The following is a 15307-nucleotide window of genomic DNA, read 5'->3' as shown; positions in this document are numbered from 1 at the left end:
TTAATGTGGGTCCTGCACCCCAGACGATACTTCTCCAGGAGACGAGTGCACTCCCAGGCTCTGCTGGCCCCTCTACTCCGCCGGGGCCCTGCCAGGCGCAGCCCTGATACCATGGGTACTCCCTCCCCACAGAGCTGCCTGTGGGTTGGTGGCTAAAATGCCCTGGAAAAAAGCAGCCGGTGGCAAAGATTGTTTTCTTTTTTCCTGATGAAATAAGAACCTGGCTCTGGTTCTGGCTGGGCTCTTCAGAGACTGGGGTTTCCTCTGGCTTGGGGGCCTCGGACGCTGGGCTGGCCTGCGCCGAGATGAGAGGGGCCGCCCTGACACACCGCTGCTGCCAGGGCTCAGATCTCCTGGCTCTGCCTGTTGCTGGGTGCTGTCCTGGCCACCCTGTCTGAACCAGGGGTACCCAGTGGCCCTGTGGGTTTAATGGCTCTGCTTCCCTCCACAGTTGCTGGCTGTCCCTGGAGAGTGGCGCCATCTGGGCCTTCGTGGCCCCTGCCCTGCTGGTCATCGTGGTACGTTCCCGCCCCACGTTGGGGGAGAAGAGCCAGGGCCCTGGGGGGTGGGGAGGAGAGGGGAGAGGATGGGGGGGAGGCCCAGGGGACATGAGGTAGACAGAGAGGACCCAGGTGGTGGGGTGGACGGGGCGGGCCCAGGGACTCGGGCTGGGCTGCGCGGTGAGGACAGGTCATCAGTGGCGTCCTTGTCACAGTTGCCTCGGTAGTGACCCTGAGCGCCATTTCTCAGAGCAGCGCATGGGCAGACCGGGCGTTTGTTCGGGCCCCCGTGGGCTTCCTGGAATCCGTCCCGCGCGGTGCTCTGCTCTCAGGTCAGGCTCGACCGTGGGTTTGCATCTGTGCTGCTCTGCCCCGGCTCCGTTGGGGCCCCTCCCTGAGGTCATCCTTTTGCCTGTCTGCCCGGTGGCCGTGGTGGCCCCAGGGGCCTCTGCAGTGAGCAAACTCAGGGTCCGCAGAGTGGCAAGCTGGGTGCCCTGGCCTGGCAGATGCTGCCGCCGAGGGGGCTGCCGAGGACAGCCTGGGTGTGTGCGCCGGGACAGGTCACCCTTGAGCTGGCCGGGACGAGGGGACAAGGGGCTCGTGGCACCGTGTGGGGATGGCAGCCTGTCTTCTGTGCGGGGCCCTCGGAGGAGCAGGTCGGAAAGCGAATGGGGACACGCGGGCTTAGGGCGGCTCTCAGAAACAGCGTTTGCAGGGCTGTCCTCATGGGAGCTCTCCTGGCATCCGTCCTCAGCGGTATCCAGCCTGTCTGGGGACGGTGGGCAGCAGCGAGAGCCCAGGGCTGTGTGGTGGGGGCGGCTGGACTGTGGGTTCTCTGGGACTCTGGCCCGGTCCCACGCAGGGAGTGGTTTCCTGACAGACTCTGGTCCTTGTGGCTGCACAGAGGCTGGGGCCCGACCCAGGTCTGGCTGCAGTGTCATCTGGGCGGGCAGAGGGAGGAGGCCAGGTGCGTCCTCTCCCTAAAGAGTGCGAGGAAGTCACAACCAAGTGAGGAGCCAGCCGTCCAGAGCCCAGGCGAGCCCCAGGCACATGGCCAAGGCACTACAGAGAAGCTGGCGCATCCTGTGGGAGCGGCAGCAACTGACCTGGGGGATCTTGCTGCCTGGGTAAGAGCTCCCCAGGCCGCTGCAGAGGTCAGCCTCACTCACGGGACCGGCTGGACTCAGAGATCCCTGGACACTGACCGTCAGGACTGAAACTGGAACTATGGACAACTCTGATTGCCGAGAGCTGTGTGTCAGCTGATCTCTCCTCTGGCGCTGAGTCGAACATGAAGTCACTGTACTTTAACTTCTCCTCCATCATGCGTGCCCCCTGTGGGCCCAGGCAAAGGGGCACGATGAGCCGTGAACTGGGCCACAGCTTGGGTGGGCGCAGTGGACGCGGCCGTGTGCCAAGAGGAGCCCTGCAGCCCTGAGGTGTACCGTGACCTTGGGGAGCACCGTGACCTTGAGGTGCACCGTGACCTTGAGGTGCACCGTGACCTTGGGGAGCACCCTGACCTTGAGGTGCACCGTGACCTTGAGGTGCTCCCTGCCACATGCCCCGTCGACCTGGGGAAGCATCTGTTGTCTCCAAATTAAGGGGACAAAGGCAGGTCAGATGGTTCTGACTTTGCGGACAACCTCAGACTTTTTGAAGCAGGAGGAAAAGGGGCTTGACCTGCATGGCCCCTGCAATCCCTGATGCAGGCAGTCAGCAGGGCCTCCCTTCCCTTTCCTACCATCTGCCCTGAGCAGCCCCACCTCAGCCCACTGTGCAGAGACCCCCAGGTGGGGCCACAGCCTCAGCCAGAGACCCCCTCAGCATGCTCCATGGGCCCCAAGGGGAGCCTTCCAGCCAGCCCCAGCAGGAGGGGCTGCTGGCCAGAAGATGCTGTTCCCCACTGTGGCCTCCCGGCTGGAAATGAGAGGCAGGTGCTGTCCCTCCCGGGTTCCCCCATCCTTTCAGCGCTCGGCTCGCACTGCAGGAACTAATGTCCCCAGCCAGGGGGGCAGCCTCCTGAGCCCTTTGGTGGTGGCCCAGCCCCACACAGAGCCGACACAGAGGGGGCTGTCCGACTGCGCCGTCCCACGCTTCCCCATGCCATGCCGCCAAGGGCATGGAGGACTTCCTGCCCACCACAAATGGTCTGTTTGTCATTTTTCAGTAGCTAGGACCTGAGTCCTCAGCTGGTGGACTCACAGAGGCCCAGAGGCCTTAGGCGGGGGCTGGGGGGCTGGTGCAGGTGTGCTCAGCCCCTCACCTGCCTCACCTGGTAAGGTGTGATCAGCCCCTCACCTGGCTTCCTTTCTCTGCTCCTGTGCAGGTCAACGCCGGCATCCTCATCGCTGTGACCAGGGTTATCTCACAGATCAGTGCCGACAACTACAAGATCCACGGGGACGCCAGTGCCTTCAAGTAAGGGGTGCCCTCAGTCTCGCGGCAGGCCAGGTTATGTCCCCTTGGTCTTTGCTCTCTCTGGGTGACCCGGGACGGGTCCACACTTGGAAAGATGGGGTACACCAGATGTCCCCCAGGGACTGTGGCCACTGGGTGGGGAGGAGACTCAGGGCGGGGCAGGGAGCGAGTTCTGGAGCCTGCTGCAACCCTGCAAGGGCTCAGCACCTCAGTGCCTCAGTTTCCTTACCTGTCACGGGGAGTGATAATGCCTCCTGCCTCACAGGGCTGTCCCACGAAGGCAAGCCCCGAAGAGACTAGGTGTTTCCGAGCTGCTCGGAGGGCAGGTCCTCAGGAGATGGCCCCACACACAACTTGCTTCCCTCTGGGCTTTTCTGACCCCATGTCACTTAGGCTCTGCCCATTGTGGGTGGCAGAAACTGACCTTTAAAGGAGAGTTTGCCCACACATATCAGGGCCAGAACTTAGAATGGTTCCATGGGCTGGTTAGCGTGTCACGGTGGCATCGCCAGACCTGCTTCTCACTGTGCATCCGTCAGCTCTTCATCCTCCGTCAGCTTTGTGCTGAGACTTCCCCTCCTGGTGACAAAGTGGCTGCAGGGGGCAGGTCCCCAGGAAGGATCCTGTTTCCCACCTGTTTGGGCTGGGGTCCTGGGCCTGCTGCCGATGACGGGTTGGGTCACACACCCACGGGTCAACAACTGTCACAGTTGAGTGGAGTTCGCCAGTTAGCCAGGAGCTGAGGCTCATGTTCCCCAGCTGGGGTGTGCTGGGCACCCCTGGAGGCAGGCTGAAGTGGCTCCCCATGGGTCACCGGGTCGGTTATGAGTGTGCGGGGCACCAACAGCGGGTGGACAAGGCAAACATGTGGACGCCATGCCCTGGACAGGGTGTTTGTTTCCAGAACCTGATGGGGGTGCAGGGGTGGGGTACACAAGGGACCCTCGCCCATGGGTCGGGGCTGGGGGAAGCAGGAGGGCAAAGAGGGGGTCTGAGGTGGAAAGGCAGTACGTGCACTGGAATTTTGGTGTGGACGGTCATTTCCATTTATAGAATTTAAGCTAAAACCTGTCAAAGTGCCAGCGACTTTCAAATTTCCAAGGCACAGGCAAAATGAACGTTACTTTGGTAATAGTCTATCTTTTCTGATCCAAAAGGAAAGCCAGTAAATATGCCACAGCAAAATCAATGCGATAATTATTCTGTAATGAATTCCAAACACTGGGGATTAAACTGCCCGGTGGTCCTAGGCCACTGGGGCTTTCTCTGCCTCTGGAAACCTGTCGAGGGTCACGTGGGAGAAGAGGGCCACGCTGCCCAGAGCCCTGGCCTGGACTGACCTGTCACCCCCCAAGGCACTGCAGGGCGGCCTGCCTGTGTCCAGCCTTTTCCTCCCGCACAACGTGCCCTTCCCTCCTCCTGAGCCCGGCCCCAGTGAGACCTGGAGAGGAGAGTTCACCTCCACAACTCTGCCGCTAGTGTCCTATAACTCACCGCCGTCCCCTCCCCACCCACCAGGCCCGCTCGGGCTCCTTTCCCTGGGGCACCTGAACTCCTGACACGCTCCGTGCTGCAATATGGAGGAGAGATGACAGATGCAGGGCACTCAGCCTGAGCAGGCACTGAGCCCAGCCTTCTGTGCAGTGTATGTCCATCTGTCCTGCCAGGTGCTGCAGGAGGGAGGACCAGTGTGTGTGTGCATTTTTGTGTGTGCACAGATATGTGAGTGTGTGCTGGTGTGCATGTGTGCAGGCGTACATGTGTGCACATGTGACCCTGCTGTCATTTGTGCACTTAGCCAGTACCAGGCATTCCCCTGGGATGTGCTCATGGGCAGAGCTCTCAGTGTTCCCTGCTCTCCTTGAGTTTTGGTTGTGGAGTGTTGGGGCCACATGAAAACACACAGTAGAGACGCACACAGGGCCTGGCACCCCAAGCCAGGCTGCCCTTGCGGGAGTGTAAGTGGTGGCAGCCTCAAGGGGTGGAGAGCCCCTCCTCTGCCCAGGGCCCCTCCTGGCAGGGCTCCTCTCCTTCTGGGTCTCTAGCCATGTCAGTAAGTGTCCTCGTGAACTTCAGCTGGACACGTTTTCCCCAAAGGTCTTCATCTTTGCAGTTTTATTTCTTAAGAAGAAAACAAACTGTCACTTTAAAAGCACATTTGGAACCTATTTTTCAATGACCTTTCCTTTCAAATACGGTTTTTCCAGGATCTAAATATTGCAGCTAAATAATTCATGAGGTTCTTGTTTTCGGGAGACAGCAGTGTTAGCTCTATCACAGTAATTTTATGAAGACATGCTGGCGGTAGGCTCCCTGAGGCCTGAAGCCTGGGAGCTGTGTCAGCCTTGCAGGGGTCTGGGGCCTGGGTCTTGGCTTCCAAGGAAGACGCGTAGATGGCAGAACCGTGCCACCTCCTGCGCCCTGTGCCTACCGCCCCTTCACGCAGCAAGCATTTGCCCACAGCATGCTGGCACCCAGCGCATGCTGCCCTGTGGGCCACAGAGATGGAGAGGCACAGTCTCGGCCTGTAGGGAGCTGAAGTCAGGGAGATAGACACACAGACGTGGTCACTGCTCCATGGGGTGTAGGGAACAGAAAGGTCTCCCTGAGGAGACACCCCTCCATCTGGCATGGGGGGAGATGTGACTCATGAGCCACCGCAGCAGTGGGGGCTGGCAGAGGGACCCAGAGGCAACGGCATGTCCAAGGCAGGGACATGGAGGGCCAAGGCCTGCCAGGAAGAAACAGGCAGCCTCCTTTGTCCTTGTCCCCCTTGCTGGGTAGCATGCCCCCTTGGTCCCAGCCTCATCTCCAGAGCTCAGATGCAGAAGTGCCCCCGTAGGCCAGTCGGGGGCTGAACTTGGCATGACTGCATCATGTATCATGCAGGCCTGGCACCTGGCTGTCATTCCTACAGCCAGCGTTCACCAGAGCTTGCTGGAGACCAGCTCTGTCCAGGTGCTGGGGTGTTGCTGGAGGCCAGCTCTGTGCAGGTGCTGGGGTGCCACAGGGCCCAGGGAGCCTTCAGCTGATGCCCCTTTACCCCGCTGGGCTCCTGAGCTCTATAGGCCTGTTTGAACGGCATCTGCACAGGTGGGCTGGCTGGGCTGGGCTGTGCCCAGGATGGTGGCAGCTGCGGGAGCTTAGCAGCAGCACCCAGTCTGGCCCAGTGTACAGTGGTCAGGGGGTGGGGCTGCCTGCACTCCACTCACTCTGCTGGGCTCCCCCCAGCCCCGGGCCTTGATGAGTGCAGTCAAGGCCGTGGTCCCAGACCCAGGGCGGCCCGGCTCCCTGAGGCCCTGTGTTAGCGCTGGGCAAATCCCAGCCCCCACCCCACTCAAGGTGCCCAACCCTGAGCCCACGCGCCTTTCCCTGCTGTCAGGCTGCCTGCTTACCAGCGAGAACACGCAGGCCCAAGTGGCCGTGTGCCTGCCCAGGTTACACAGGCCCCCAGCCTCGCACCCACCCGGCCTCCCCTTCATCTTCCAGGTTGACGGCCAAAGCTGTGGCCGTGCTGCTGCCCATCCTGGGGACCTCGTGGGTCTTTGGTGTGCTGGCCGTCAACGACCAAGCGGTGGTCTTCCAGTACATGTTCGCCATCCTCAACTCCCTGCAGGTGGGGCCTCCTGGGGGAACCCATCCTGGGGAGTGGGTGGGTGCTCAAGGGCCATTCTGGGCTGTGCATTCATCTGTCTCTGCATGTCTGTCTGTGTGTCCGCCTGTCTACATCCACCTGAGCATTCACCTGTCTGCACTTACTGTGCATGGGTGCATCTACCTGAGCATTCACCTGTCTGCACTTACTGTGCATGGGTCCACCTGTGTTCACTCACCTGTCTGTACATCCATCAATCTGTGATCTCACCTGTCTGCACTTACCGTGCATGGGTCCACCTGTGTTCACTCACCTGTCTGTACATCCATCAATCTGTGATCTCACCTGTCTGCACTTACTGTGCATGGGTCCACCTGTGTTCACTCACCTGTCTGTACATCCATCAATCTGTGATCTCACCTGTCTGCACTTACTGTGCATGGGTGCATCCACCTCTCTGTGATCTCACCTGTCTGCACTTACTGTGCATGGGTGCATCCACCTCTCTGTGATCTCACCTGCCTGCACTTACTGTGCATGGGTCCACCTGTGTTCACTCACCTGTCTGTACACCCATCAATCTGTGATCTCACCTGTCTGCACTTACTGTGCATGGGTCCACTGTGTGTTCACTCACCTGTCTGTACATCCATCAATCTGTGATCTCACCTGTCTGCACTTACTGTGCATGGGTCCACCTGTGTTCACTCACCTGTCTGTACATCCATCAATCTGTGATCTCACCTGTCTGCACTTACTGTGCATGGGTCCACCTGTGTTCACTCACCTGTCTGTACATCCACCTCTCTGTGATCTCACCTGTCTGCACTTACTGTGCATGGGTCCACCTGTGTTCACTCACCTGTCTGTACATCCATCTCCCTGTGCATCCGCCTATCTGAGCACTCATCTGTCAGTGTGTCCACCTGTCTGACCAGTCATGTGCTTCTGTATCAACCTGACAGGTGTCCACCTTTGTGCATATCCCCCTGGGTAGGTGATGCCCTCTTCACGCCTTCTGCCTAGGAGGCAGAGACCTCAAGCAGGCGTTGGGGAGTACCTGCCAAAAGGGTCTGCAGCCTAAGGCAGGCGGCTCTAACAACACTCTCCTCCCTTCTTCCCAGGGGCTTTTCATCTTCCTCTTTCACTGTCTCCTGAACTCAGAGGTACGTCCACTCAGCTTCACAACTGCCTGAATCTGGTTTTCCTCCTGCAAGGCCCAGAGACCAGGGCCAGAGCTGCCAAACCATGCCGGGGCCTGGGAGAGGGGCCCTGGATTGGTCACTTAGTGGTGACTAGGTGATGTCCCTGACGCCACAGAGGCCACTGCTGGCTGAGCTAGGGGACAGGACCCTGCTTTGTGTTGGGACATTAGGGAGCATAAGGCGCGGGGCAGCTGGCCTGGAGGTCTGGGGTGGGGGTGTTCTTTGTGCAGGAGCTCCTGTGGGGCGGCTGTGGGGGGTGGCTCGCTCTCAGTGCAGCCTGAGGCATTGCACTGACTGTGTGCTTCACCCTGGGGAGAGTGAGGCCTCTCGGCACCCATGCCTGTCCCCAGGGAGCTGTGCCCTAGAGTCATGGGTTTGCGTTCTGCACCCTGACCCCCTGCCAGGCTGGGCAGTGCCCCTGGATGCAGATGGGCTCAGGGCAGAGGGTCCCACTCCTGGGCACCTACAGGGGAGGCTGTCTGTTTGCACAGGGACCTTTAGGGCAGGGAGGCGGTGGTGTGGGGTAGGTAGGGGGTCTCCGAGGAAGGTGGCAGCCAGTGGATCAGGGCAGGCAGGGTGCAGCCTCTACAGGCTCCACTCACTTATTCTCTGGCGTGTGTGGCACTCACTGAGGTGTGTCCTGCCTCCCCCTGGGGACGGCGCAGAGACCCTGCCCCGCCATGGGGGGCATGATCTGCGTCTGCCCACTGTGTCGGTGGCACGACCCTTGGCCCTGGAGCCCTCCCATCTGGCCCTGCCCCTGGCGTCCTAAGCCGAGCAGCGTGCCAGCTGGATGTCTGCTCCACCCTCCGCATGCTCTCACCACTCTCCGTTCTGCGTCTGAAGGTCAGGGCCGCCTTCAAGCACAAGACTAAGGTCTGGTCGCTCAGCAGCACCTCCAGCCGCAACGCCAACATGAAGCCCTTCAGCTCCGACGTGGTGAGCGCCTGGCACGGTCTCTGCACCCTGCTCTTCTCACTGGGACTGGCCCTGTCCCCCGCCCCACCACTCTCGCCCCTCCCTGACCGAGGCCTGCTGCCATTGTGACTTGGCCTCAGGCGGCTTCACCCCTGCACGGAGCTGCCGTGCCTGGCCTCTCCCAGGCCCCCCATGGTGCTCAGGCTCTGTCCCTTTTACACCCAGAGCCTCCAGCCCGTCCCTCCTGCCCTGAGCGCTGACCTTGGCAGGTCGGAGCCATGTAGACAGCTGCACAGGTGGGTGGATAGGGGTAGGTGTCACAGCTTTCCATACCTGGCCCGTAGGCTCCACTGCCCTGGGCTGGCGCTGCCCCAGCAGGCTCTTCTGGACCCTCTCTGCTGCCCCACGCATGCAGGGCCTCTTGTGCTGCCGTAGGCAGAGGGAGGGCCTCAGTAATCCACTGGCCGTGAGGCTGACAGTGGGCACATCACAGCATCCCTCGGAGTCACCACACCTCCAGCGCAGCCCTGCCTTTCGGGGCATTATGCTCAGTCCAGGCCTTCTGCCCCCTCCCAGGGCCTAGGCATGCCTCCTGTCTCTGCACCTGCCCACATCGCGTCCTCCTGCGGGGCACGGCCCCTCCCTGTCCTCCAGCCCCAGGCGGGTCTGCAGGCAGCCTGGCACGGGCACAGCTGGGCATCTCCCGGCTCAGCAGCTCCTGCCTGCCCTTCATTCCTCGCTCGGGTGGTGCATCTTCAGGAAGTCCTTCTGGACCTCTCCCACCCCACTTCAGGGCTGCACCCCTGCCATCCTGCAGTTACTCCCTTTACTCCTTGGCTGCCCGGGCCTTGTCTGCCTCCCTGCTGCAGCTCAGGGAAGCAAGCTCTGGTCAGTTTCGCTCCCAAAGAACCCCTAACAGCAGTCAGCACGGGGCGGGCTCAGTCTGTAAATGTTGAATGAACAGACTGGTGGATGGATGAATGAATGGATGAAAAACTATGAGCAGGTGGGTACACAGGTGAAAGAGTGGACAGGTGGATAGGGGAACAAATGAACAGATGGAGAGGTGGGGGCACGAAGGACAAGACGGAGAGATGAATGAACGACTAGATGGATGGACGAGTGGCTAGCGAGTGAATAGATGAAGAGGGGGTGGTGCAGGGCCAGAGACAAGTGGGCCCTAGCGTGGGGACCCCGCTTCTTGGGGGAGCCCCGGGGGCCACTGTCCCTCTGCACTTTGCCCCCTGGAGGCCCAGTGACTTTCTGCCTATACCTGGCCCGCCTTGGAGTGGGGTCTTCACCACGCCCTCCTCATGGTTTGCAGGTCAATGGGACTCGGCCTGCCACGGCCTCCACCAAGCTCAGCCCCTGGGACCAGAGCAGCCAGTCCATCCACCCCGTGGACCTCTCCGCCTTGTGAGCCGCCATGCGACAGCCCCTGGCTGGCCCTGCTCGGGGCACCCAGACACCAGGCTGGCAAGGCAGGATGCCCTGCACCATGGCGCTCACAGGCTTGTGGGACAGTGTGGACAGGGGCAGTCTGAGACGGGCGGCAGCCTGTGGGGCTGTGACCCCTAATGCATGCTGAGCCCCTCTGGGAGCCCCCATCCTGGGTCCTGAAGCATCCACCAGGACCCTGAGGCCAGCAGCACCCCAGGACAGTCACCCTCTGTGCCTGATGGGACTTGGGGTCAAAGGGGCATGTCCTGCACGTGCATTCAGGGTCCCCAGGTACCCCAGGAGACAGACACCCCAAAGCCGGCCCCCACCCCGTGTGCCTTTGCATGGTCAGGCCACAGGGCTGGCCTCTTGTCCTAGTCACCCTGCATCCTAGTTACCCTGCGTCCTGGTTACCTTCCTGCCCCAGTCATCTTGCTTCCTGGTCCCCCTGCCGTCCTGGCCTATTCTGGGCTCCCTTGGGCTGGGGTTGCAGCTCTCCCAGAGAGTGTGCTGGGCCAGCTCTGGACTGGAGCACATGGGCAGTGAGGGCCGGCCTTTGGGTTGCCTGGGGGCTCTTGCTCGGGGAGTTGCCATCCACCGCCTTGCCTGTCAAGCTCAGGTTCGAGCCGACCTCATGAGTCCTCCTGTCGCAGGCACTGGCAGCCCACCCTGAGTGATGGCCCCTGGCCCCCACGGGGTCTCTCATCCATAGCAGCGCTCTCCTCTGTTTCTAGTGAGCAGGTGGCAGAGGGCTGGCTGGGAAGGGTGGCGGGATGCAAACTGCTGTCCATATCGGAGCATCTTCCTTCACAACTGTGACTAGCATTCGGGCCCACCCCACCCCGTATGACTGCCTTGCGCAGACCATGTCTGTACTGCCCTGTGCCCTTGGCTGTTTTCCTCTGGCCAGCTCTGCCCCGGTCACCCAGTCACATGGGAGTAATGGGCATCACCGGCATGGCCTGCAAGGGAGGCCCCAGGGTGTCACTGGGGCTGCAGTGTCTGTCCCAGGTTCTGCATGCGCCTCTGGAGGCAGAGCTGGGAATGTGGCCTTGGAGGCTGGTACCGCAGTGAGATCTGTGGCCCGGGACACAGCCCAGGACTGTGCCTTCCTACGTAGTGCCCAGTAAGGCAAGGAGGGACCACTATTGTAGGTGGACTTTCTTATGTGCCCATTTTTAACTCTCCACATATTCACTCCACATATAGCTAATATATCAAGAGCAAAGAAGAGAGCCCTATAAGCCTTTATTTCTAACGAATGAAAGCAGTGCACTGTATTTGTGGGTCTTTGTGCTGTGCTCCTGCGATCCTACATCGCTGACGTGGCCAAAGAGAAGAAATGGTTGTGTGGTTGCCGTGCGTGGGGCCCAGGAAAGAGAACGAGCCACTGAGAAGTGAAAACACGTTGTGATTCTCGTGAAATAAACTCCGTGTCCACTCGGTGTCCTTGTAAGAAAGTGTGTTCTTCACACGGTTGGCCTATGGGAGGTGGGCAGGCTTGTGAGTCTTAATGAAGATCTAAAGAAAAACACAGGGGGACTCACTCACAGACACTTATGGAGCACCTACTGTATACCCAGCACATCCAGCTCCGGGGGCTCTGACAGTTGGTAGTCCTGGGGCCTGCATAGGCCCTCTCCCCCTGGGGCATGTCTGTCTGACTGCACTAGCTAGGACTTGCACTCAGCGCTGAACAGAAATGGGGAGAGGGCACCCTTGCACGCTTCTGGTCATAGAGGGAGAGCGCCCAGCGTCTCATGCTAACCCCGAGGTTAACTGCTGTTTTCAGGAGATGTGCTTCATCAAGCTGTGGAAGTTCCCCTCTGTGCAGGCTTGCTGGGACTTCTGATCACGGATGAGTGTTGGATTTTGTTGTGCGCTTTTTCTGCCCCAGTGGATGTGAGCATAGGAGTTTTCTTCTTTAGCACATACTACATTGCGTTGGTCACGGTTTTGAATGTTGGATTTAAATTTGCTAGTATCTTGTTCACAAGAGCCATTGTAATATAGTTTCCCCTCTTGACGTGTATTTCTCTAGATTTGGCATCAGGATGATGCCGGACCTGTGGGCTGAGTCAAGACCTGTCCCCTTTGCTCCTGGCTTCTGGAATAGCCTGTGGAGACTTCGTATCATTTCTTCCTAGAATGCCTGGCAGGACTCAGACTGGCAGACTTAGATTCTTCTCTTGCTTTTATTCATTCCTGCTCTGATGCCCTCCCTTCTTCTGCAGACATGTATTACTTTCCTTCTCCCTGAAGACTTGTTTTGACATTTCTCGCAGGGCAGGTCTGCTGACGAGGGATTCCCCGAGCTTCTGTGTGTCTGAAACTCTTTATTCTCCTCTACTTTGAAGGGATAATATCGCTATGGGTTCTAGTTGACCTGTTATCCATTTTCTCTTTCAGCCATGTGGATATTTCCTTCCACTGTCTTCTTGCCTGCGTGACCCATGCTGAGAAGGCTGCTGGGAGCTTGTCCCTGCTCCTCTCAGAGTGGCGTTTGTCCTTGTCTTCAGGTTGTGCCAAAGCAACAGGCTCTGCTCGGTGTTCTCTGAGCTTCCCCAATCGTGGCTACTTCATGTCCAATATTATTTCAAATATTTCTTCTCTGTTGTCTTATTTTTCCCGTACTCCAGTGTCATGTGTGCTACACCTTTTGTAAATGTCTCACTGGTCCTGGAAACTCTGTTCCATTATTTTTTTCTCTTTATTTTTCAGTCTGGGAAGTTTCTATGAACCTGTGTTCAAACTCAGCACTGCCCTCCTTGGCCGGGTCCAGTCTGTGGCGAGCCCGTCAAAGACCTTCACATTTCTGCTCCCAAGCTTTTTATTTCTAGCATTTTCCTTTTGATCATTTCATAGATGTTACATCTTTCTGCTTACATTCCCCATCTGTCCTTGCCCATTAGAGCTGCTAGCACATTAATCTCAGTGGTTTTACATTCCCTGTCTGATGATTCCAGCTTCTGTGTCGGACGTGTCTGGCTCTGATGCTTGTCCTAACTCTTCAGCTGTTTTGTGCCTTTGCTGTGAGTGTAACTGCCCCTGAGGCCTGGCTGTGTTTACACTGGGTTTTAGGAAAGGAGGGAAACAGGACTTTAGAGTTAGCGCTTGGCTACTCTGGCTGCCAGTGGGCTGTGTTCAGGGTTTGTTGGGATCTTGGGTGCCAGAGGGTTTGACTCCTCTAGTGTTCTGGGTTTTGTCTTCTCTGGACTTTGTACTTCTCTGTGTACACCCCCCCCCCCCCCCCCCCCGCTGTCTTCTCCATCCCCATGCCTCCCTGCTGGACTCCACTGTTTTGTGGTTGTGGCCCTGTCAGCGTGTAGCCATGGGTTGGGGAGGGCACGCATTCTATAATCTCATCATGAAATCTCATCTTTGGGGGCCTATGGCCCTGGCACATTGCTCCTGTGATATGGGCCAACCCCAGGGAAGGCAGGAGGCCAGAAGGAGCTGGCACAGGAGGAACGGCCTTCTCCCTGATGGGGTGGGGAAGTATGTTCTCCTGTAAGGTGGGTTGTGTGCAAATGACACAGCAGAGGATGAGCTTCAGCCCCAGGACTGCCCACTGCCCGTGGTCGGACTGTGCTGCCAAGGCTGCATCATCACAGTGGGAAGGTGTCCCTCCCCTCAGCCTCCAGGGACTCAAGAGGCCCAAGTTGGTCCAGCCAGTGTGTAGGTGTGCAACTGCAGAAGCCAGGGGTAAGCCTCTCCCTGGGCTCTGCTGCCAGACTTAGACTCTTCTCAAAAAAAAAAGTGGGGCTGGGAGGGCAACACCCCCAAATCATCCAGAGTGTGGGGCTGGGTATGCAGTACTCCCATGTCAGCCCTGCCTGGTCTCTAGCCCTTTCGTGACAGCACTTTGGCCAACGACATAGAAGGGGCCTTTCCCTGTGCCTGTACCCTCACTGCAGTGTCTCTCTAGGCAAAGCCAGGAACTATGGCACCATTGTTTGACATCAGGGAGCTTGCCATGCCACAGTTGAGCTCTGAGGATGGTGGGGAGGCAATGGAGAGAGGGGTAGTACCTCGGTGCCGGACTGAGCTGCTTAGAAGACCTTCTGTAGACTCCTGGGCCCGGCTGCTTACCAGTTTCCAGGTCCTGAAACCGCAGTGGGCATGTGTGACCTACCACCTAGCAGGAAGGACCACTGAGAGCTGACAGCTTCTCTCCAGGAATCCCGGGTGGGGGGGGCGGGGGTGACCACCCGCTACCCTCCCAGCACCCCCATCTGAAGTGGGGACCCCGCAGGCCCAGGCAATCCCAGGGATTCTACCAGCAAAGCGTGAGGGTCCCACAGAACCACCCCCATGAGGTGACTGCTGAGTGACTGGTCACTGGGCGTCCTGGAGGCACCGTCCCCCCCCAACCCCTGCAACGCCCACAATCCCAGGCCTTCGCCGGTGGGAACCGGGCCTGCCCTACGGGTTCCTCCCGGGGCACAGCTCTCCTGGCTGGGGGCCCTCTGCTCTCCAGGGGTGCTTATGGACCAACAAGGGCTGGGCTCCTTGTGAGGGGCTGGGGCCTGGGGCAGATGGCAGCACCTGGGCCTAGGATGCGGGGGACCGGGCTCACGGCAGCTGCCTGGGCGTCCAAGGCTCCTCCTCGGTGCAGGCCCGGCTGGGGCTGGAGGTCCTGCTCCCCGCATGGCGCAGGCCTGGCGATGGACCGGGCTCGGAGCCTACACCGGGTCAGCGGTGACAGGCTCATAGCGTGACCCAGCTCTGCCGGCCCCGTCTATGAAACCCGCCCAATACAGGCCCCTCGGGTTTAGCGGACACCCCCAGGCTTGCCGCCTGTGACCACTTGACCCAGGCCAGGCCAATCAGAGCACCCACAACCCCGGCCAGTTATTGGCTGAACATAAGCACATGATGAAAGCCCGGCCAATCAGAGCATCACATGCCCAGGTCCAGGGTTAGGCTGGAGAGGGGCACATGACCCGATCCCAGTCAATCAGAGCACCTACACGCAGGGATTAGCTGGAGAGGGGTACATGACCCAGACCGAGGAGGCAGAGCCCCGGAGAGTTTCAGCGCCCGGGGTCAGGGGTCAGGGGTCAGTACCATCCTGGCTCGCAGACAGTGCCCCGGCCCGGCTGTGAGGGCGTCGCCTGAGCCCCGGATCCGCGCTGCCTGCCTTCCCGCCCTGCACTCCCGCCTCATGCCCTCAGCTGGGGTGAGCCCTCGTCGCCCGGCTTGTTAGATGGACAGAGGCCGCTCCC

The 15307-nt window shown here is 59.5% G+C and overlaps 1 protein-coding gene and 1 long non-coding RNA gene across 4 annotated transcripts in view; one reads left to right on the top strand and one right to left on the bottom strand.

Annotated features, from left to right (window-relative positions):
- The window catches only part of ADGRD1 (adhesion G protein-coupled receptor D1), a 153405-nt gene extending 141881 nt beyond the window's left edge, over positions 1–11524 (top strand). For all 3 annotated transcript variants that reach the window (XM_077159539.1, XM_077159538.1, XM_077159537.1), the window contains 6 exons: positions 452–518; positions 2830–2921; positions 6411–6537; positions 7641–7682; positions 8568–8660; positions 9964–11524. In XM_077159539.1, coding sequence (XP_077015654.1) covers positions 452–518; positions 2830–2921; positions 6411–6537; positions 7641–7682; positions 8568–8660; positions 9964–10059 — 517 coding nt within the window. In that variant the 3' untranslated portion in view covers positions 10060–11524. The remainder of the gene's footprint in view (positions 1–451; positions 519–2829; positions 2922–6410; positions 6538–7640; positions 7683–8567; positions 8661–9963) is intronic.
- On the bottom strand, positions 11308–15069 carry LOC143683473 (uncharacterized). Its single transcript, XR_013175441.1, has 3 exons — positions 14628–15069; positions 14111–14217; positions 11308–11600 (listed from the first exon to the last, which is right to left on the bottom strand). It is a non-coding gene; the product is annotated as an uncharacterized LOC143683473 (long non-coding RNA).
- Positions 15070–15307: the final 238 nt, after the last annotated feature.

The sequence above is a fragment of the Tamandua tetradactyla genome, chromosome 5 (assembly GCF_023851605.1).
Source record: "Tamandua tetradactyla isolate mTamTet1 chromosome 5, mTamTet1.pri, whole genome shotgun sequence".
NCBI classification, from domain to species: domain Eukaryota; kingdom Metazoa; phylum Chordata; class Mammalia; order Pilosa; family Myrmecophagidae; genus Tamandua; species Tamandua tetradactyla.
Note: the sequence above shows the minus strand (reverse complement) of the source record. Positions and strands in the feature narration are given on the sequence as shown.